Raw genomic sequence first — 24,544 nt, 5'->3', positions numbered from 1 at the left:
AGCAAGTTTTGAGGTAGTATGGGAACCGCTCACTCTCAATGTTGAACAATTTAAAGAACTCTGGACTGACTAGTGAACGATTGCTCTGATCGTCCAGAATCACATAGGCTTTGATGGCCTTGTCTTTGGCTCCTTTAGGGTACACCTTAGTGAGGCAGATCTTGGAACAAGAACGACTTGACTGAGCTTGACCGCAAACTTCTGTACAGTTCGTGCTGACAGCTGTTGACCTAGAGTGAGCCTCTCCCTCCCCGCCGTCCTGTTGTGGGGGTGAAGGAGCGTTGTCGGTTTGCGGTGACAGGTCGGGATGCGTGGCCCCGACGTGATCTGGGCTATCACATTCCGGACACTTCACGGCGATCGTACACTCTCTGGCGAGGTGAGAGGTTGAGGAACAGCATCTAAAACATATTCTTTTCTCCTTGAGAAGAGCCGTCCTCTCTTCAAGGGGTTTTTCCCTAAACATTCTGCATGCTTTCAGGGGGTGAGGTTTGTTATGCAATGGACAATACTTGCCAGGGTCGTTGTTAGTTGTAAGGGCTTCAGTCTTGAGCACTGACACGGGTTTATCAATGTTGAAAACATTCGAAGAGGATCTACCTGGCTTGGTGTAAATCGAACTGCTTCCTGGACCCACGAGGCTAGGGTCGTTTCGCCTCTTCGCCTCCTTGCGCACAAACTCAGTGAGGTGCTTAAAGGGAGGAAATCAACCACCGTGGTCTTCCTTGTACTCTGAGGCAACAGTCAGCCACCTGTCCTGCAGCCCAAATGGAAGTTTGTCCACGATTTGTCTAATCCCGGATGGAGTATCTAGGTATACTAGACCAGCTGAGTAGCCATCTTCTTTGGCGCCTTGGATCTCCATGAGTAAATCTCCGAATTCTCTTAACTTAAAGTGATCTTTGGCTGACACCTTAGGAAAGTTTTCCAGATGTCAATATAGCGCCGCTTCAATAATGTCGGGGGCCCCATATCTCTCCCAAAGTCTCTCCCACGCTTCGCTTAAGGTTAGCTCGGGTTTGTTGATGTACACTGAACGTATGCGTCTCACCTGGTCGCGGGATTCTTTCCCCAGCCATTTCGCCATAAGGTCCAACCTTTGGGTTGCACTGAGCTGGACTCCGTCGATCACGTTGGTGAATGTGGAGTACCATGCACGGTAATTTTCGGGTTTATCGTCAAACTGGTACAGTCCCGAAGTGACGAGATCCCGTCGTGCTAAATACTGCAGCGTGGGATCGGCTGTAAGCGGCATGCAGGCTGGAGAAGTACGTTGGCGCCTATATGACTGAGAGCGCACGTTTCTCATGGAATTTGCCATCCTGGATTCGACCTCCGCGTCTCTTCGCATCGAACTTTGTAAGTTTGGTGTCAAAGAATATCGGTTGTCAGCTCTTTCATTCTTGACTTCATCACGGAGCCGTGAGGGTAAATTTTCTTCCTCGTATGGATGTGATGCAATCGTGACTCTCTGAGGTTCCTCATAGCTGGGGAAGTTATCGAATACGTATGGAGAGGGGAGACAAGCCTGCCAGTCTGTTTGATATTGTACATAGTCGCTTGTGCGTTCCAGTCTGGTCCTTTCTAAAGTAGATCTTACTTCGGTCAGATCACGCGACCCTTCAGGTTCTTCTATGTACTCTGCTTCCGCCATGGCAGCTTCTTCTTCTCTTTCTAGCTGCAGCACTTGCAACTCTGTCGATATTTTTGCCATTTCCAACTGGGTTTCGGCTTCTCTGGCGGCCTTTTCGGCTTCTCTGGCGGCCCCTTCTCTCTGGATTTCGGCTTCTCTGGCAGCCTCTTCTCCTTGTCTGGCGGCCCTTTCTTTCTGGATTTCGGCTTCTCTGGCAGCCTCTTCTCTTTGTCTGGCGGCCCTTTCTTTCTGGATTTCGGCTTCTCTGGCAGCCTCTTCTCTTTGTCTGGCGGCCCTTTCTTTCTGGATTTCAACTTCTCTGGCAGCCTCTTTTCTTTGTCTGGCGGCCCTTCCTTTCTGGATTTCGGCTTCTCTGGCAGCCTCTTCTCTTTGTCTGGCGGCCCTTTCTTTCTGGATTTCGACTTCTCTGGTGGCCTGTTTCATTTTCAAAACTGCTTCTTGTCTGGCGTAACGCAGTCGCACCTTGGCGGCTTCTGCCTTGGCTCTTGCCTGTGTGGACTTACTTGATGTCGTTCTACTGCCCTTGTCGCTGGGTGCCATCGACTTGATCCCGGATCGAGCTGACATTGCAGCACTTGGTACACCTGATGACGCCTGGGTGGGCTTACTTGATGTCGGTTTACCGCCCTTGTCGCTGGGCGGCGTCAACTTGATGCTGGATCGAGCTGACATTGCAGCACTTGAAACACCTGATAATGCCGCTTTTTCACTGTAACGTTCTCCTTCGCGTGTAATGAAACGCCGAATTAAACGTCGAGATAAACCACAGTTAATAAGAACCAGATCGCAGTAGATTAACCATTTACTGTTCACTCTTCACATTAACATATGATGAAAACTGTTGATAAAACAATACAAGATTGATACAGTATTTGTTCCTTAATATCACATTTCAAGTGTAAATACTTGCAAAGGTGACTATAACTACATTACACTAAGGTGCAGTATACAGGGAGAGTTTACCTGCTCCATTGACTACTTTAAATACACTTCCATGCAAACTATCCGCGACTCTTTAACTAACGAAAGCATAAACATTATCTACCGTCGTTACTTCTAACAGGATCGGCATTAACATCTTAGTTCAATATATCGATTATCTATTAACTTACAGCGTTGCTCTCACTGTGATTTCTCATGCCTGCAAAACAACTTCTGCTCGGGTCTGCCTCGTGGTGAGCCCCCACCCTCGCGCTAATTTCAAACCGGTATTTTCCCACAAGACGCGGCGAAACCGGATGTGACGTCATCGCATGCCGATATATTTTACATGCAATGAATATACTTTAAACACTTCTAATTCTAACTAGAAAATACTATCGAATGAATTACTAAGCGGAAATATTATAAACTAAATAACTGTCGTAAAGACAGCACACTAATGATTCAAAAAGTCAAACCTTGAATGGCAGAGCAAGCTTGAAGACCTTTTGACCGTCACCTTGAAATTCACTGACTACTTATTGAGAATCTACCATTGTCATTATCCCAACAGTCACCAGTGATTAGAAACATTGTTGCACCAACTGCAAAATTCAGTGGTCATTAAAACAAGTCAAAAGCTGAATTGAGTAAAATCTCAAGAATCTCATATGCTTGGGACTTTGAACTGGTAAATCTTCCAAATATTATTCCTATTAATACCCAAACATATTGTTAATTGCTATGTTTTTACATGTTACATAGTAAAATAAATTTTCCAGTGAACGTGATAAATTTAAAGGGAGTATTAGAACCAGGGTCTTGTGACAAATGGGGATCTTGGCAAACAGCACCTGCTGTGTGAGATCCTAAAGCATTGTGATTTCCAAATGTTTGGCGAGTGCATTATTGGAATTCCACTATATTGTGGTAAAGGACTTCCCTTGAGGCTCAAAGCCTTTCCACCATTGATAAGATGTGTCAGAAATGTAATAGAATGTTTCAACTTGCATGGATGAAAGCTATTGAAACAATAGTCTATTAAGTTAGATGCAACTGAAGTAGCATGCATGATTGGCTCTTCATCTGTTCCCTTAAATCTTATTTTCAAGTTCCATGTTCTGACAGATTTACAAGTATGTTGCTGTGCTTGACAGAACGTAATGCTTAGGAAGCTAGAGCAAGCTGGATCTTGTTTCTTGAGAGGAATAAGAATTCTGGAGTGATGAGAATGTGAATTTCATGCAGCAGTGTATTGAACAGTTGCATTTCAGAGGATTAAAGCATAGATGAGATAGGAAGGAATATTATGATTTGGGGGGTAAGTTTTTAGTTGTCTAGTTTTGAACGAAAAAGTTTTCATTTTCTTCTCAAAGTTGCGTAAAATACAGACTTAAATGAAACTTTTCACCATCCCTGTGCTAATCTTTCCCTTATTCCGTTTAGCAACATTTTGACTCACCCTTCCCTGGCCAGACCTTTCGCAAAAAACTGCTTCAGCTTTATGTAACAATATTGTTCTTTTAAATATTTGTCAAATGTTTGATGCATTGATAGGTGATGGTGGCGTTGTGGAGCAAGTAATTGGGCAACAAACAAATGAACAAGATGAACAGAATGCAGAACTTAGTATTCTGGATGGCCTAATTCAAAATTTGCAACAGGAGCAAGACCAACGGATGGGAACTGAACAAAATGGATTAAATAGTCCTCATAACAGAGTCAGCACACATGCAAGAGGTACATTTCTTACTGTAATTTGAATATTCCCTAAAGTGTCTGTTGTATGGTCACAGGAATTTTGAAACTTGATATGCAATTTTTTCAATAAAGTTCTCTCCAATGAGGAGTAACTTAATGTAATTCTCTAATCATTCTGAACATGTTGCATCCTAATTTAAACCAATCATGTGAGCTTTTCTTTAATCAAGGATACACATTCAAACTGCTTAAAAAAATACGAGAAATTGAATAGATTGCCAGCTAATCATGGCCTATCAGATACAAGTTGAAACACTAAAATTTTGGAATGTTTCCATACAGCACAATAAAAAGGTATGAAATCATGTTTGAAAGGAATCTTACAAGTGACTAAAATTGAAAACAATAATAAATATAGGAAATATTTCAGTGTTTTAATGATTTTTAACATTAATAATGATTTTAACTAACATCGGTAGTTTTCAAGTTTAGTCATTTCAAATACATTATTTTTTTAAGATGTGATACTTACAGTGTTATAAATGTGAATTTAGAATTTATTTTACTTTTAGATAGAAGTCACTATTCACAACTCTATCAAGTTTACATCATCCTGATGTTATCATGTTCAAAGTATTGCATTAGATATTATCTTAAGTACAACATTACTGTGCAATCTGCCAGTATGCACTAATAAATGTACCACTTGTAAGTGAATTAATGTTGAGGTGTTCAAAATTCAAGTTCAAAGTACATTTATTATCAAAGTATGTATGCTGTATGCAACCTTGAGATTTGTCACCTTACAGGCAGCCTCAAAACAAAGAAACCTGGAAGAGCCAGTCATAGCTAATACAGGAGCTTGTTAATTGCAGGTCATGGTTTCAGTTCGGTGTAGAGTCAAGTAAACCTTGCTGAGCAGCAAGCTGAATACTGTCCTGGCCCTGACACACTGACCTTTTTAATCCAGTCCAGCATTTAAATTGGCTAAACAGTGGATCGTTCCTTGCTCTCAGAGCTGGGGCCTGATGCTTCAATGTGCTCTTTCGCCTGAGGCCTGCTGCCTTAATTCAGCCCACACCTGACCTTTAAAATCTGGCCCAAGTTAAATCATCAAGTGTTAGCTTGTTCATTGTTCTTGGCCTGGGCACAACTGTCTCTACCCTGCCTCAATGTTCAAAGTACATTTTATTATCATAGCATGTATGCGTATGTCACTATATACAGCCCTGAATTTCATTTTCTTTTAGGCATACTTAACAATCTTATAGAATTGTAACAATAAAAGAAACAGTGAGTGACCGTCTGAAAAGAGAGTTCAGCCAAAGTGCAAAAAACAACAAGCTGTACAAATGCAAAAAGAACAAACAAAAATAAGATAAATAAATAAGCAATAAATTTTGAATATGAGTCCTTGCAAGTGAGTCCATTGGTTGTGGGAATAACATTTCAATAATAGGACAAATGAAGTTGCATGAAGTTACCCTGTTTGTTCAAGAGCCTGATGGTTAAGGGATAGTAACTGTTCCTGAACTGGGTGGTGCAAGTCCTAAAGCTCTTGAACCAACTTCCTGATGGCAACAGCAAGAAGAGAACGTGTCCTGGATGATGGTAGCTACTGATGATGGATGCTGCTTTCCTGCAACAGCGTTTCGTGAATGTGTTCAATGGATGGGAGGGATTTGCCCGCGGTGGACTGGGCTGTATCCACTTTTTTGTAGAGTTTTCCGTTCATGGGCATTGATGTTTCCTTGCCTCAGTTCTGCCACTTTGAATTGGCTCCAGATCCCCTCCAACAATGGTCGTGTATTGGCTCATCTCCTGCTCTCAGGTCCAGACCCGTCGCTTGATTCGACCTGAACATGCCAAGCCACAACCATTCTGCACCTCTGAGACTTCAGTTCACACTGCAAAAATGCCAGTTTCTACTGGTTGTTCAGAAGCTCAGCTTTTAAAGGGAAGTTGCATGCTTTTCAAAAAAAAAAGTTAATAGTTTTGTTTGCTGCCAGCAAGTGGTCTTTGTGCATCACCGGTGCTGTCTTAAAATGGGTATGATGTTAGTGTTTGCTTTTTAAATTGTTTTCACATAGGTGATTCAGTTGTTTTGAAGAAAGTCTGTATAAATAGGATAGGTACGCTATTTTATTTCACTGTGATTGAACTCTCTGAATATCAGTTCATATATGTTAAAGGTCATAATTTGTCTTTGCTTCAAAAGAATGAACCAATATCAGTTGGTATTTTAAAATGTACAGTCGGCCCTCCTTATCCGCGGGGGATTGGTTCCGGGACCCCCCCCCCCATGGATACCAAAAAACGCAGGTGCTCAAGTCCCTTATTTAACCTGTCTCAGTGCGGTGGACTTAAAGACCCTGGGGAGCTCTGGACCTTATTTGGTCTGTTTTAGTGCAGTGGACTTTAGGACCCGGTGGAGCTGCAGACCTTATTTAACCTGTCTCGGTGCGGTGGACTTTAGGACCCAGTGGAGCTCTGAACCTGCAGTGTTTCTGTTCCTTTGATGGAAAACGATCACATTTGAAAATAAAGTGGAAATAATAAAGCCATTGGAAAGAGGTGAAATGCCATCAGTCATTGGAAAAGCATTTGGGCTATAGTCGGTCAATGATCGGAACAATTTTAAAGGATAAAGTGAGATGAATGGAGCATGTGAAAGGCCCTGCCCTGATGAAAGCTACAATTATTACAAAGCAATGCAGTGGTTTAATTATTGAAATACATATGTTTCTTAAGTGTTTTATATGCATAGAAAGATGAAATATATACTGTATACTAAGACAAACGCTTGACTAACTGATGCTAACTAATACTGGACGTACCTGTTCCGATTTAGAGAACTTCCAGATCTTTCTTTTGATTCCCGATCTGCAGTAACCTACACGCACATCCTCTCATATACTTTAAATCATCTCTAGATTACCTATGATACCTAATACAATGTAAATGATATGTAAATAGTTGTTATACTGTATTGTTTAGGGAATAATGACAAGGGAAAAAAAACTACATACTGAAACAACAAGTGCTGGAGAGAGAACTTAGGGTTTTCCCGATCCGCGGTTGGTTGAATGCGGAACCTGTGGATAAGGAGGGCGGACTGTAATTAAAACACTATTAGATCATTATTATATACAAGAGAAGGCAGTTTCTTCCCACTTGGGAAGAAAATTGATTTTCTAACTGTTGTGTTGGAGATGATATCAAGCCTTTGACATTTTATCTTTGTTCATGGCTTTCTAAAAAAGGGGAATTGAGATCCAAGCCAAAGGACAGAGATACTTGGCTGTGCATTGATCGTGTCATTTTAATTAATTGCAAAGTAATTGGTTATTGTTTTCCAGATTTTTAAGCAACCAAAGTTAAGGCATATTACCTCAAGTTTGCCATTAAACATAATTTATTTTCTATATTTGTAGAAAAATTCTTTTGTAAGCATGAAGATGAAAAATAAAAGTCATGTATTGGTTAAACTTGCATGCTCTTTAAAGTCCTTTACCCTCATTAATTGCCTTTCTTGATGCTGGGGAAGGTGGCAGATGTGCGAGAGCAAGTGTTGAATATTATTGAGGAATAAATTATTATTAATAGCTTTGCTCATTGATAACTTTAGAGTAGAAAGAAAATGAAGAGAATTGTATAGGAATAGAGTACAAAATCAGGGAGGTTTTTTTTATCATTTAATAATTTAGGTCAGCAATACTATTCTGATTTATAAGGATTGTCTTAGAATTGAAGATGTTCCTATCAAGAAAGATTTAGCAGGGAATATTTTCTTTGGGTAAAATGGAAATTGGATGTAAGTCTCAAATTATGAAGGGGTTCAATAGTGTTCTTTCTTTCTTTTTAAATCTTTTTATTAATTTTTAAGCAAACATAAATGAAACCTGATTACAAAGTGTTTGAGAGTACATAGTTGATAGTTTAAGCAGACATTCAAATATATAATAATCAATATATGTAGCCTCCCAAACATAGTATTTATGAACAAAAGCAACAAAAAGAAAAAAAACACTAACTAACATGGGCCATTGCATAATGTTAGATATATACAGTAGTGCCAATAACTCCGAACCTCCATCCAAATAATTAAGGATAATAAAAGTGAGGTTTAGGAAAAGACAATTTAACTCGTATGAAAATGTTGAATAAATGGTCTCCAAGTTTCTTCAAATTTAACTGAAGGATCAAAAACAGCACTTCTAATTTTTTCTAAGCTCAAACAAGAGATAGTTTGAGAAAACCACTGAAATATAGTTGGAGGATTAATTGCTTTCCAATTCAGTAAAATAGATCTTCTAGCCATTAATGTAACAAATGCAATCATTCGTCGAGATGAAGAGGATAAACGACTATTATCCAAAAATTGCAGTAATAGGATACGGTTGGAAATTGATATTCAGAACTCTTGAAATAATACTGAAGATATCTTTCTAGTAATTTTGTAAACAAGGGCAAGACCAAAACATATGGGTCAATGAAGCAACATCAGAAAGACATCAGTCACAGGTTGGATTAACATGAGAATAAAATCGAGCAAGTTTATCCTTAGATATATGAGCTCTATGTACAACCTTAAATTGTATTGGGGCATGTTTAGCACAAATAGAGAACGAATTGACTAATAGTAACATTTTCTCCCGCTGCTCAGTGGATATAAGACAATGAAGTTATTCTTCCCATTCCTTAACTTTTTCTGATACTTCTGGCTGCATTTTCATGATCATATTATAAATGACAGCTACTAAACCCTTTTGACAAGGACTCAGAGCTAAAATTCTTTCCGTAATGTCCAATGGACATAGTTTCGGAAAAGACTGTATCGCATTATACAAAAAATTCCTAACTTGCAAATATCTAAAAAAAAAATGGGTTTTAGGTAAATTATATTTATTAGCTAACTGTTGAAAGGACATAACGTTATCATCCAAAAACAAATCACAAAAACATGTTATACCTTTTGTTTTCCATAAAAGAAAAGCTTGATCCATAAAAGAGGGCCGAAAAAAAGTTAGATATTATAGGGCATGATAAAATAAACTTATTCAAACCAAAAATTTTACGAAATTGAAACCAAATTTGCAATGTATATTTGACTATAGGATTAGTTATTTGCTTATTCAATTTAGATAAAGAAAAAGGAAGTGAAAATCCTAAAATTGAAAACAATGAAAAGTCTTGTACAGATTTACATTCCAAATTTACCCATTGTGGGCAAGCAGCTGTAGTCGATTCTTGTGTCCAAAATATGAAATACCGTATATTAACTGCCCAGTTGTAAAATCTCAAGTTTGGCAAAGCCAAACCACCCTCCTCCTTAGGCTTCTGTATATATTTTTTTTTACCTAGTCTAGGATTTTTATTCTGCCACAGATAAGAAGATATTTTGGAGTCAATAATATCAAAAAAAGATTTAGGAATAAAAATTGGTAATGCTTGAAATAAATATAAGAATTTGGGTAATACCATCATCTTAATAGCATTAATTCAACTAACCAATGACAAAGATAGTGGAGACCACCTGGTAGCAAGTTGCTTAATTTGGTCAATTAAGGGTAAAAAATAAGTTTTAAATAGATCTTTGTTTTTTAGTAATTTTAATACCTAAATAAGTAAAATAATCTGTAACAACTTTAAATGGTATATGTTTATAAATTGGAACTTACATATTTAATGGAAATAATTTGCTCTTATTAAAATTCAATTTATAACCAGAAAAGTTACTAAACTGAGCAAGCAAGGATGAAATAGCGGGAATAGATCTCTCAGGGTTGGATATGTATAGTAACAAATCATCAGCATATAATGATAACTTATACGTCCCCTCCCTACGAGTAATACCCAAAATATTAGGTGATTCATGAATGGCTATAGCCAAAGATTCCAAAGCAATGTCAAATAGTAAAGGACTTAAGGGACAACCTTGCCTTGTACCACGGAATAATTGAAAAAAGGGAGATCTTTGATTATTGGTAAAAACCGAAGCCAAGAGTTTATAGTATATTAATTTAATCCATGATATAAATTTTGAACTAAAATTAAAAGGCTGCAACGTATTAAATAAATATGGCCATTCAACTCTATCAAATGCGTTTTCAGCATCTAAAGAAATGACACATGGTAGCAAGTTGCTTAATTTGGTCAATTAAGGGTAAAAAATTTTGGGTGAAGGAGTATAAATAATAATTTTCTAATGTTAAAAGATGAATAGCGATTTTTAATAAATCCAGTCTGATCTTCAGAAATGATTTGAGGTAATATATTTTCTAATCTAGTAGCCAAAATTTTACTAAAATTCTTAAAATCCGTATTCAGCAAGGATATAGGCCGATAGGATGCACATTCAATAGGGTCTTTATCTTTTTTAAGAATTAAAAAAATAGAAGCTTCATAAAAAGATTGTGGCAATTTGCCTATAATTAACGCATCTTTAAAAATTTTACAAAGCCAAGGAGAAAGTATAGAGGAAAAAGATTTAAAAAATTATGCAGAATAACCATCTGGACCAGAAGCTTTACCGGAATTCATTGAAAAAATAGCCTTTTTTATTTCAGTTTTCATGATAGATGTATTTAAGAATACACTATCCCCTACTGTTAATTTTGGAATATTCAATTTTCTTAAAAATTCATCTATTATAGAAGAATCCTCAGCAAATTCTGATTGATATGAGGAATTATAAAAATCTTGAAAGGCTTTATTTATCTCTTTATGGTCAATCGTCAGAGTGCCATCTTGTTCACAAATCCTAGTAATCTGTTGTTTAACTGAAGCAGTTTTCAATTGATTAGCCAATAATTTACCAGACATATCTCCATATACATAAAACTGGGTTCTAGATTTAATTAACTGATTTTCAATCGAAGAGGATAATAACAAACTATGCTCCATTTGGAGTTCCACTCTTTCTTTATAAAGTTCTTTGCTGGGGGGGGTCACTGAATAAATCTTATCAATTGCTTTGATTTTATCAACCAATGTTAATATTTTAGAATTAGTTCGTTTCCTAACTCCAGCAGAGTATGAAATAATCTGTCCACGAATAAATGCTTTAAAAGTGTCCCATAAAATTCCACTAGAGATCTCTGCTGCAGAATTTGTTGAGAAAAACCAATTTGTTGTTTGATAAAATTAACAAAGTCTAAGTCCTGCAATAAAATAGAGTTGAACCTCCAAGATTTAGCATTAATAGATGAATCCATTATCTTAATAGATAACTTCAAAGGTGCATGATCAGAAATGGTAATAGTCATATTTACAATCGATAACACCTGTAAGTAAATGGTGATCAATGAAAAAGTAATCAATTCTTGAATAATTATGATAAACATGAGAAAAGTATGAAAACTCTTTGTCATTGGGGTGTAAAAAAACGCCAAATTTTGAAAATTGCTGAATCAGTCATAAAGGAATTCATAAGAGAGGCCGATTTATTCGGAAGAGCTTGGGTGGGCTTGGATCTATCCATCGAAGGGTTTAAACAACAGTTAAAATCCCCACCCAATATCAGCCTGTACTGATTCAAATTGGGAAAGGATGTAAATAGACACTTAAAAAATTCAGGACAATCAGTGTTTGGAGCATAAACATTAACTAAAACAACTTTTTGATTAAAAAGTAGACCAGTAATAAGCAAAAATCTACCTTGTGGGTCTGAAATTGTTTCATGGTGTATAAAAGAGGTTGAAGAATCTATAAAAATGGAAACGCCTCTTACTTTGGCTTGAGAATTCAAGTGATATTGTTGGTCTTTCCAAAACCTAAAAAATCGTTGACTATGCACCTTCCTTACATGAGTCTCTTGTACAAAGATAACATTAGCATTCATTCTATGGAATACTTTGAATATTTTTTTCCGTTTGATCGGATGATTTACAATAGTGTTGATGAGGAGGAAGTACTTTCATGAATAAGTTTAAAAATCAAATTATAGAAGCTAGTATATAGTCATGAACAGATAAGTTGAAGATAAATTTCAGAGACGGTTTCTTATACAGAAGGACGAATTTTGAACTGCCACAGTAATCAATGTTTTCAAGAATAGACAATGTAAACAAGTAAAAACAAAGAATAGTGCCATATGGTGGGAAGAACTAATTGGAGTAAGATGAGTTCAAACATTTGCATTGGTCATCCAGTCTAATTTCCCCCTTTAGTGCCGTGGATTTGAAATAACCTTGTCCATCTTTTATGACAAGCCTTTAGTGCTAAGGACCACACTGCATTTTTGGAAACCAAAATATCAGAGAAACAAAGCAGTTTGAAATATAAATAGGATGACACAGATTTTGATTTGAAGAAATATGTCTGCAGCTCTGAAATCTATTGTTTCGTTTGAACTGTCTCCCATTTTAAAATAATGGAGACAAATGTTTACTTAATTATGGAGATTAATATTGAACTTGGGGCTGGCAAATAACAGGTTTTACTGTGTATTTAATACATTTTCTCTTATCTGCAATGCTAAATGTTTATATTTTGTAGGTTAAATGATAATTTGATAATCATGCTTGAAGTTTTTATTTGTTTTTGTTCATTTTGTTTATCAAGCTATAAGGAACCCAAGCTCTGATGTTTTGTCACCACCAAATGTAGGATTGCGTCGAAGTGGGCAGATTGAGGGTGTTCGTCAGATGCATCATAATGCTCCTCGTAGCCAAATAGCAACAGAAAGGGATATAATGGCCTGGAAACGAAGAGTGGTGGTACCAGAAATACCACCAAGTGTGAACAGGTATGAAAGTATCTAAAATTGGTTGCTCTGAGATTTATTGGTTTACTTTGTATAATGAAGATTTTTTTTTCCGTCAGGCTCTCCTACAGTAAAATTCAGCCACAGATGTAAGAAATGGGAGCTAAAGACAGTAGTCATTCATATTTGGAGATGTATAATATGATTAGGTTTAGTCAGCATGGCTTTGTTGAGGACAGGTCGTGCCTTAGGAGCCTGATTGAATTTTTTAAGGATGTAACTAAACGCATTGATGAAGGAAGAGCAGTAGATGTAGTGTATATGGATTTCAGCAAGGCATTTGATAAGGTACCCCATGCAAGGCTTATTGAGAAAGTAAGGAGTCATGGGATCCAAGGGGACATTGCTTTGTGGATCCAGAATTGGCTTGCCCACAGAAGGCAAAGAGTGGTTGTAGACGGGTCATATTCGGCATGAAGGTTGGTCACCAGTGGAGTGCCTCAGGAATCTGTTCTGGAACTCCTGCTGTTTGTGATTTTTATAAATGACCTGGATGAAGAAGTGGAGGGAGGGGTTAGTTAATTTGCTGATGACACAAAGATTGGTGGTGTTGTGGATAGTGTGGAGGGCTGTCAGAGGTTACAGCAGGACATTGATAGGATGCAAAACTGGGCTGAAAAGTGGCAGATGGAGTTCAACCCAGTATTAATGGTCAGACTCTTGGCAGTGTGGAGGATCAGAGGAATCTTGGGGTTCGAAGTCATAGGACACTCAAGGCAGCTGTGCAGGTTGACTCTGTGTTTAAGAAGGCATACAGTGCATTGACTTTCATCAATCACGAGATTGAGTTTAAGAGCCAAGTGGTAACGTTGCAACTATAAAGGACCCTGGTTAGACCCCACTTGGAGTACTGTGCTCAGTTCTGGTTGCCTCACTATAGGAAGGGTATGGAAACCATAGGAAGGGTGCAGAGGAGATTTACAAGGATGTTGCCTGGATTTGGGAGCATGCCTTATGAGAATACATTGAGTGAACTTGGCCTTTTTTCCTTGGAGTAATGGAGGATGAGAGGTGACCTGATAGAGGTGTATAAGATGATGAGAGGCTTTGATTGTGTGGATAGTGAGAGGAGTTTTCCCAGGGCTGGGATGGGCTAGCACAAGAGGGAACAGTTTTAAGGTGCTTGGAAGGAGGTAGAGAGGAGATGGTAAGTTTTTTTACGCAGAGTGGTGAGTGCGTGTAATGGGCTGCCGGTGACGGTGGTGGAGGTGGATATGATAGGGTATTTTAAGAGACTCCTGGACAGGTACATGGAGCTCAGAAAAATAGAGGGCTATGGGTAACTCGAGGTAATTTCTAAAGTAAGGACATGTTCGGCACAGCTTTGTGGGCCGAAGGGCCTGTATCATGCTGTAGGTTTTCCATGTTTCTAATTGAAGCAGAAAAAGGACTTGGATGAATTGCTTTTCACATTCTTTTAAAGTAGTGGTCGTCAACCCTTCGATCACAATTGACCGGTTGATCTTTGAGACTCCCAGTAGATCCCGGAAAAAACCGAACAAAAAAACACAGATACTGTTGAGAGATTGTTTCCGGTTTGCAGGTTTTAGTTCCATTCTTTCTGCCCAGTGTGCATGTATGTAGCTCCCCCGCACTACACAGTGTAATTCAATGGTCCCCAACCACCGGGCTGCAAAGAAATGATATTGGTCAGCTGCACTTTTCCTCATTTCTTGTCACGCCCACTGTTGTACTTGAAAGCAAGCGAGGTCATCAGTCACCTAAACGCAGTGGTACCCTCGCGGCAGAGATCACTGGTTGGCCACAGGCAGCAGGCGGGAAGCGCCGTTGCTACCTGTCCGGAGCGCGGACAGATGGGCGCCGCCTCTAAACCTGTTCAGCACACCGAATGTTCGTGGGGAAGCTGATGCTAAAATTTTCACAGATGACCTAATTCGCGCTCAAGGTTTTGTAAGTATCAGAGCAGCTACCGCGCTGCGATCTGCTAAAACAAACTTTTGTTGGCCGATAGATCCTACGGGGGGGGGGGGGGGTGCGGGCCTGTTGCACTCTTCGCTCAGTCGGCCGCGCTCTCCGGACTGCGACCGCTGAGTCCCTGGCACAGGGACCTTCGGCCCTGACCTGGTCCTCTCACCCCAGCTGCACCTGGCCAAGGCGTCTGGCGGCGGGTGGACAGAGGCTGCAGTTCAGGCCGGGAGGCTGTACGAGGCAATGAAGCCCTCAAAACGGCTTCGGCACCTTGAGTTCAAGCACCCTGCACTTAAAGACAAACGCGTTGAGATTTTTCAGCGGAAAAAACGTGAGCAAGCGAGACAGAAACTAAGTGCCGAGAGCTGCGAAAACTAAATTGGGGAATAGACTGGACATAAGGAACCTGTATTGGTGTATTTCGGTCGTGTTTAACACCAACTTGGGTCTCTCCTACACAGAATGTATCAGTACAAGTTGAATGCTATTTGTGCACCAAGTTTGAGATGAGTGTGTCATTGCTGATCAACTGGCATGTGGGCTTTAATATGGTAAAATATTAAAAACAGCAGTTGGCTCCATGTTTCATTTCCAAGATTACTTCAAGAAAATACAGTTCTGTGATTCCACTTCACTTTTCTAAGTTGACATTTGTAATTTGTGCCTGAGCTTGAGATAATTCCTCTGAGTTCATCCCTTTGCCCTTCTTCACAAATAAGGATTGTATGTTACCTCGTATTTTAACAAGTTTAAAATAATAATTGATACTTGCCCCAATTTTCATTATATTAATGGAAGGTATGTATTCAGCTTGCAGGAAGATTTTAGGATTGCCAAAAGTGAGGAGGAAATTGTCCTATATGAAAGAGAGAAGAAAAAACGATCTATTTATTCTGCACAAAGGGTAAGTGCTTTAACTGTAAAATTATTGTACATAAACAGAAATGCCATAAATACTTCCTGTATTGAATTAAATCTAATCTCAAAAGGTATTTTACAGATTAAAGTTTGTGAATTTAGGATTGGATATAGGCTGTTTCACAATAAAATTAGATAACCAACTTAATATTAACTTAATAATCTGTATCCCTTCCCTCAGTTAAAGTATTCAGGCATACATAATCCAGATGAGGTTCTCCCAAGATTTTACACAACTGCTGTAAGACTTCTGTTAATATCAAAACTTCCTGAAACACAGGAAAGTCGAGGCCCGACTAGCCCACTCAAGCTTATAAGCTTGCTCCATTTTTTAATTATAATCTATCTGATATAATTAATGCTCAACTCTGCATTTCCATCTACCAATCAAAATACCAGAATGAGAATTCTTTTCTGATCCGCTTTTAATCTCTTAAGGAAAAATTTGGTACTGTAAGCAGTAAACCAGATGTGGTATCATTAATGCTGTATGTAATTCAAACATTTTTTTCATATGCTAGTGTTCTGTCTCTCTGGCAATAGCACTCCCACTTTCCCTGTTTGTTGTTGTATCAATCTTATCTGAATTTTTTTTTGAAATCTATACTATGGTACCAAAATCTCATCTATCTTTCAAGAGTAGAACAATCTCCTGTTATCTAGAGAATATGCTTGTTTATTTTTCTTGCCAAAATGGGCTTTTTTCCCATTTGCCCACCTTGTATTCTATTTGTGAAATCTCTGCCCATCTCCTTAATTCTTTGCAGCCTCTTGTCCTATTCACAATTTACTTTCCGGGTTACATTATAGACATCAGAAAATTTACCAAATATACTTTCAATACCTTTACGAAATAATAAATTTAAAGCTTTGAGAGCCAAGGACTGATTGCTCTGGAAGCCACCTGTGTGTTCTGCCAATTAGAATAAGACCGCCATTGCTAAAAATGATGGAAATTTGTAGCCCTAATAGAGAATGGTCTATTTATTACTTTCTGCATACAAAATACATAGGTTTATGCAATTTTTTGATTTTAGAGATTTAAAACTAATCTTTATTTTGTCTGTTTTAAAACTAGACTCTCCTATACAGTGCAGTATTAAAATATCAGAAGTGAGTGAATGCTTAGCTTGTAAACCAGGGGCTCTGGCATATTTTTTACTGCATGTGACTAAACAGATACATCAGTTTTTTTGTTGTTTTCAACAAGCTGCACTTTTTAGCTCTACATAGAAATAATTCTCCTGCAATGTTTCCTTGATATGTCACCTTACATTGTTACATAATCAGCTTAATGTTTTGCGATGGAAAAATTCAGTTTTCTTATATTCATTTTAGAATGATTCCTTGGATTCATCTGAACGTACAAAAAGAAAAATGAGGGGACGCCGTTGTGAGCAGCGTAAATATCGAACTCGAGCTGCTGTTGAAGAATTGGCTGAATTTTTCCAAGAGGAAGCAGAAGAAGTTAGCACAGAAGAAGTTAGTGATATTAGTCTTAATCCCAGAAATAGCAATTTCATTTAATTTGGACTTTGACTGTATTATTTAGTACTCAATTGAAAACTTCGATTTGTGTTTAGATCTGAGAGAGATTATAGGATATTGATAGTAAAATAGAAATTCTGAAATTAACCTTAATGTAAGTAGTTACATCTCAAACAATGCATTTTTTAGGTGGTAGAAACCTGATGTAAAATCTGTAATTTTGGTAGTGAATAGAAAACTACATGTTAAAACCAGATGGTTTGGACAATTTACCCAAAATTTCCCAAAAGTTTGGGAAATACTAAGTCAACAGTCTTTTGGTAGGGTAGCATCGTGTATTTACCTTAAGCAAATGCATGCATTTCTGGTACATTTAAAACTGCTTATTTGATTGTAGCTGGGAATTATTTTAATTGTTGTGGGATTATAGTTGTTGCACAACGCTGAAAGTGGAACTCTACCTTTGAGAGTTAAGTGGTGTTAAATTCTCTGGAGTATTACTTTAGCCCATTTGGAATGTAGTTCCAGGACATGTTGAATTCAATTTTTAAATTGTTAGGCACAATTGTTAAGCTCTGATGCCATTTTCTTAAACTGACCTGCAGCAGTGTTTATAAAACTGGAAGATATAGGAACAGAGTTAGGATATTTGGCCCATCGAGTCTGCTGTGCAATTTCATCATGGCCGATCCATTTTCCTTCTCTGTCCCAATCTCCTGCCTCTGTGCTGCACCGCCCCCACCCATATCTCTTCCTTGCCCTCATCAGTCAAGTATCTGTCAACCTCTGCTTTAAAAGTACTTCTAGACCTAGCCTCCATGGCTGCCTGTGGCAACGAATTCCATGGATTCACCAGTCTCTACTTGAAGAAATGCTTTCTCATCTCCATTCTAAAAGGAAACCCCTCTATTCTGAAGCTGTCCTCTGGTCTTAGACACTCCCACCATAGGAAACATCCTCTCCACATCCACTCTATCAAGGCCTTTCTCCATTTGATAGATTTCAATGAGGTCACCTTTCATTCTTCTGAATTCCAGTGAATACAGGGCCAAAGTAATCAAATGCTCTTCATATGACAAACCATTCAATCCTGAAATCATGTTCGTGAACCCTCTAGTTTCAGCATATCTTCTTTAAGGTAACGGGCCCAAAACTGCTTTCGGTACTTTCAAGTGAGGCCTCACCAGTGCTTTATAAAGTTTCAACGTGACCTCCATGCTTTTACCTTCTAGTCCTCTTGAAATGAATACTAACAACAGATTTGCCTTCCTCAGCACGGGGAATCCTACACAAGGACTCCCAAGTCCCTCTGTTTTCTTTGTATTTTCTTTCCATTTAGAATAATGTCAACCCTATCAAGTGCATAATCATATACTTCCTGACACTGTATTCCACCTGCCATTTCTTTGCCCATTCTCCTAGTCTGTTCAAGTCCTTCTGTAGCACCTCTATTTCCTTAAAACTATCTGCCCCTCCACCTTTGTGTTGTCTGCTGACTTCACAAAAAGTAATCAATTCCATCTTCTAACTCATTGATATATAATGTATAAAGAGTCCGTCCCAACCCAGACCCCTAAGGAACACTACTAATCACTGCAGCCAGCCAGAAAAGGCTCCCTTTATTCCCACACTTTGCCTCCTGCCAATCAGCCACTGCTTTATCCATTCTAGAATCTCTCCTCTAATAACATGAGCTCATAGCTTGTTAAGCAGCCTCATGTCTAGCACTTTGTCAAAGGCCTTCTGAAAGTCTAAGTACCCATCCACTGAATCTCCTTTGTCTACTTGTTATTTCTTCAAAGAGTTCCAACAGATTTTTCAGGCAGCATTTTTCCCTTGAGGAAGCCATGCTGACTACAGCCTATTTTTATCACTGATACCACATCCTTAATAATTGACTCCAATATCTTCCCAACCACTGAGTTAAGACTAACTGGCCTGTGATTTCCTTCCTTATGCCTCTCTCCCTTTTTGAAGAGTGGAGTGACATTTGCAATTTTCCAGTCTTCCAGAACCATTCCATAATCTAGTAAATCTTGAAAGATCATTACTAATGCCTCCACAATTTCTTTAGCCACCTCCTTAAGAAGCTTGGGTGTACACCATCTGGTCCAGGTGATTTGTCTACTTTCAGAACCTTCAATTTCACTAGACCCTTCTCCCTAGTAATGGCAACTTCAGACTTGATGACACATGATGCCTGGTTCTTCAAACATACTGCTAGACTGATGTAAAATATTTATTCAGTTCAAATGCCATTTCCTTTTCCCCCATTACTACCTGTTCAGTATCGTTTTTCAGTGGTCTGATATCCACTCTCACCTCTTTTACATTTTGCATATCTGAAGAAACTTTTATGATCCTCTTAATATTATTTGCTAGCTTATTTTTGTATTCCATCTTTACTTATCTAATTGTTTTTTTAGATGCCTTCTGTTGATATTTAAAGGCTTCCCGATCCTCTAACTTCCCATTAATTTGTTCTTTTATGTGTCCTCTCTTAGGCTTGTATATTGGCTTTGACTTCTCTTGTTAGTCATGGTTGTCATCTTACCTTTAGAGTACTTCTTCCTTTTTGGGATGTATATATCCTGTGCCTTCCGAATTGCTTCCAGAAATTCCAGCCATTGCTGCTCTACCATCATCCCTGCCAGTGTTCTTTTCCAATCAATTCTGGCCAAGTCTTCTTTTATGCTTCTGTAATTCCCTTTATTCCACTGTAATAACTGATACATTTGACTTTGGCTTATCCTTCTCAAAATTCAAGGTGAATTTGATTATATTATGATTACTTGCCCCTAAGGGTTCTTTTACCTTAAACTCTCTAATCAATTCTGGTTCATTGTACAACACCCAATCCAGAATATCTGATCCTCTAGTGGGGTCAACCACAAGCTGCTGTAAAAGGCTACCTATTAGTCATTCTAGAAATTCCCCATCTTTGGAATCTAGTACCATCCTGATTTTTCCAATTTACCTGCATTTTGAAATCACCCATGACTATTGTAACATTGCCCTTTTGGCATACGTTTTCGATCTCCCATTGTAATTTGTAGACCATATCCTTACTACTGTCTGGAAGTCGGTGTATAACTCTCGTCAGGGTCTTTTTACCCTTGGCAGTTCCTTAGCTCTATCCACAGTAATTCAACACCTATGTTAAATCTTTCTAATGATTTGATTTCATTTTTTTTTAACCAACAGAGCAACACCACCCCCTCTATCTTCCTGCCTGTCCTTTTCATACAATGTGTACCCTTGGTTATTAAGTACCCAGCTATAATTTTCTTTCAGTCATGATGCAATAATGCCAGCAACATCATACATTCCAGTCTGTAACTGTACTGCAACTTCCTTGACCTTGCTCTGTATACTGTGCACATTCCGATATAACACCTTCAGTTCTGTATCCACCCTTTTCTTTTCTGTCAACCTTTTATGTTGCAACCCATCCTGTTGACTGCTGTTTTGCTCTATCATCAGTCTCTCCTTGCCTCTGTTTATAAACCAACTACTTTATCTTCAGCACCATCACTCTTGTTCCCATCGCCCTGCCAAATTCGTTTTAACCCGCTTAAACTAATCTGCCCAAAATTCAGATAATTTAAAATTAAGAATTTTGAAGTAGCTGCTGCAAGCGTAATACACTGATTTTTTTTTAAAGTAAAGCAATTGTCAATTCTTGACAAAATGGTTTGGAAGGGAGCTTGCTAAAGGTGCATTTAAGTGATAAATGATTTATTGTTATCCTTTCTCTGCTGAAATAATGTCTTCCTCCCACATAATGGATGAAAGAAGGATGTAACACGTATCTGAGAATGAATAACAACTTCAGTCATGACCCATGTGTGCTGAAGATGATGCTGTTTGGATATCTTTTCAAGAAACTGGTTGTTGCCCCATTAGGATTGATGAAGTTCAATGTTCAAAGTAAATTTATTGTCAAAGTACATGTATGTCACCATATACAAGCCTGAGATTCATTTTCTTGTTGGCACAATAAATCCATTAACCGTAATAGAATCAATAAAGACCACACCAAGAGGCAGGACAACCAGTGTGCGATAGACAATAAATTGCAAATACAAAAAAAGGAAATAAAGGAATTATAATAATGATAAATAAGCAATAAATATTGAGAACATGGGATTAAGTGTCATTGTAAGTGAATCCATTGGTTGTGGGATCAGTTCCGTATTGGGGCAAGTGAAGTTATCCCTGGTTTAAGAGCCTGACGAATGAGGAATAAAAACAGCTCTTGAACCTGGTGGTGTGAGTCCTGAGGTACCCTGTACTATCTTTCTGATGGCAGCAGTGTGAAGAGAGCATGACCTGGGTTCTGGGGGTTCCTGATGATAGATGCGGCTTTCCTGTGACAACGCTCTGTCTTGATGTGTTCAGTGGTGGCAAGGGCTTTACCCATGATAGATTGGACTATATCCACTACTTTCTGTAGTATTTTCTGTTGTTCAAAGCCATCGGTGTTTCCATCCAAAACAGTGATGCAGCCAGTCAATATACTCTCCACAACGCATCTTTGGAAGTTTGTTGAAGTTTTAGATGTTACAATGAATCTTCGGAAACTTCTAAGGAAATGAAAGTAAACGATTGGTCAATATGCTGAGGCCAAAGTCCAGACCATGAATAATGAGATAGGTGAAAATCCTTGATACAGTAAGATTGCAGATGCTATGAAAACCTGGAGCAACACACACAAAATGCTAGAGAAATTCAGCAGGTCAGGCAGCATCCTGATGGCCCAAAAAGTGAAAATCTTTGTTATTTTGTATGCTGTATGATGCCTGTTTGTTGCTGGTCAAGAGTGTTGTATTTCGATTGATAAAAATTCATAAATAACAAGCCAATGGGTTTATAAAATCTATGCTATTCAAGTTTATTCAAATTCATTGTCAAACAGTGTAATAATGAAATATTATTGTCTCTTAGGAGAGTAATTCAGCAGAGGGCAGTGGAGGCTCTTCAGAAGAGTGGCGGAGCGAAAGTAACAGCTCAAGGTAAAATGGCAATTAATTCATATTGTATGTTTATACTTTTGATTTGCTGTAAAATACAAATTTGATTGCATTTAACTTGATATCATGGAAGATACAGTGGCATGCAAAAGTTTGGGCACCCCTGGTCAAAATATCTGCTACTTTGAATAGCTAAGTGAGTAAAAGATAACCTGATTTCCAAAAGGCATAAAGTTAAAGGTGACACATTTCTTTAATATTTTAAGCAAGATTACTTTATTATTTCCATCTTTTATAGTTCCAAAATAGTAAAAATGGAAAAGGGCCTGAAGCAAAAGTTTGGGCACCCTGCATGGTCAGTACTTAGTAACACCCCCTTTGGCAAGTATCACAGCTTGTAAATGCTTTCTGTAGCCGGCTAAGAGTCTTTCAGTTCTTGTTTGGGGGATTTTTGCCCATTCTTCCTTGAAAAAGGCTTCTAGTTCTGTGAGATTCTTGGACCATCTTGCATGCACTACTCTTTTGAGGTCTATCCACAGAGTTTCGATGATGTTTAGGTCAGGGGACTGTGAGGGCCATGACAAAACCTTCAGCTTGCGCCTCTTGAGGTAGTCCATTGTGGATTTTCAGATGTGTTTAGGGTCGTTATCTTGTTGTAGAAGCCATCCTCTTTTCATCTTCAGCTTTTTTTTTACAGACGGTGTGATTTTGCTTCCAGAATTTATTGGTATTAAATTGAATTCATTCTTTCCTCTACCAGTGAAATATTCCCCATACCACTGGCTGCAACACAAGCCCAAGCATGATCGATACACCTCCGTGCTTAACAGTTGGATTCAGTGGATGTGTACTTAGACTTTCAGGAGGCCTTTGACAAAGTGCTAGACATGAGGCTGCTTAACAAGCTATGAGCTCATGCTATTCGAGGAGAGATTCTAGAATGGATAAAGCAGTGGCTGATTGGCAGTAGGCAAAGAGTGGGAATAAAGGGAGCCTTTATCTTCTTAATGGAAGTATCAAATACAACACTTCTAATTTTTTCTAAATTTAGACATAATGTAGTTTGAGAAAACCAATGAAATATGGTAGGAGGATTAATTTCTTTCCAATTCAACAAAATAGATCTTCTAGCCATTAATGTAAGAAATGCAATCATTCGACAAGCAGAAGAGGATAAATGAAGTGAGTCCATCATTGGTAAACCAAAAATTGCAGTAATAGGATGAGGTTGTAACTCAATGTTCAATACCATGGAAATAATATCAAAAATGTCTTTCCAATATTTTTTCAAAAGCGGACAAGACCAGAACATATGAGTTAAAGACGCTATCTCTGAATGACATCTGTCACAAATAGGATTTATATAGGAATAAAAATGAGCCAATTTATCCTTGGACATATGAGCCCTATGCACAACCTTAAACTGTATTAATGAATGTTTAGCTCATATAGATGATGTATTAACTAATTGAAGAATTTTATCCCAATTCTCAAAAGGGATAGTAAGGTTAAGTTCTCTTGCCCAATCATTTTTAATCTTATAGAAGGGCTCTGAATGTATCTTCATAATTATATTGTAAAGTTTTGATATTAGCCCTTTCTGAGAAGGATTTAGTTCAAACAAATTCTCCAAAATACCTGAAGACACAAGATTTGGAAAGGTAGGAAGTACAATATTTAAGAAATTCCTAATCTGTAAATATCTAAAAAAAAAATGAAATCTAGGCAAATTATATTTATTAAATAATTGTTCAAAAGACATAAAACAATTATCCAAAAATAAATCGGAAAAACATAGTAATCCTTTAGTCTTACAAGCTGAATAAGCTTGGTCTATAATAGAAGGATAAAAAAAGCAATTGGATACAATAGGAATATTTAAAACAAACTGAGTCAACCCAAAAAATTTCTGAAATTGAAACCATATACGTAAAGTATGTTTAACTATCGGATTGTCAATTCGTTTCTGCAATTTAGAAAGAGGAAAGGGAAGAGAAGACCCTAAAATAGAACCCAATGAAAATCCTTGTACAGATTTAATTTCCAGGTTCACCCAATGAGGGCTAAAAGATAATCTCAATCCTTTAACCAACATATCAAATATCGGATATTGACTACCCAATAATAAAATCTAAAATTAGGCAATGCCAATCCACCTTCCTTCCTTGCCTTCTGTAAATATTTTTTTATCTA

At 38.0% G+C, this 24,544-nt stretch overlaps 1 protein-coding gene across 5 annotated transcripts in view; it reads left to right on the top strand.

Moving 5' to 3' along the window:
* The window catches only part of LOC132393496 (bromodomain and WD repeat-containing protein 1-like), a 158,105-nt gene that overhangs the window by 68,429 nt on the left and 65,132 nt on the right, over positions 1-24,544 (top strand). For 4 of the 5 annotated variants that reach the window (XM_059968828.1, XM_059968826.1, XM_059968827.1 and 1 more), the window contains 5 exons: positions 4,133-4,315; positions 12,842-13,025; positions 15,783-15,876; positions 17,229-17,372; positions 22,326-22,393. In XM_059968828.1, coding sequence (XP_059824811.1) covers positions 4,133-4,315; positions 12,842-13,025; positions 15,783-15,876; positions 17,229-17,372; positions 22,326-22,393 — 673 coding nt within the window. The remainder of the gene's footprint in view (positions 1-4,132; positions 4,316-12,841; positions 13,026-15,782; positions 15,877-17,228; positions 17,373-22,325; positions 22,394-24,544) is intronic. The other variant, XM_059968825.1, reaches the window with a different exon arrangement.

The sequence above is a fragment of the Hypanus sabinus genome, chromosome 4 (assembly GCF_030144855.1).
Source record: "Hypanus sabinus isolate sHypSab1 chromosome 4, sHypSab1.hap1, whole genome shotgun sequence".
Taxonomy (NCBI): Eukaryota; Metazoa; Chordata; class Chondrichthyes; order Myliobatiformes; family Dasyatidae; genus Hypanus; species Hypanus sabinus.
Note: the sequence above shows the minus strand (reverse complement) of the source record. Positions and strands in the feature narration are given on the sequence as shown.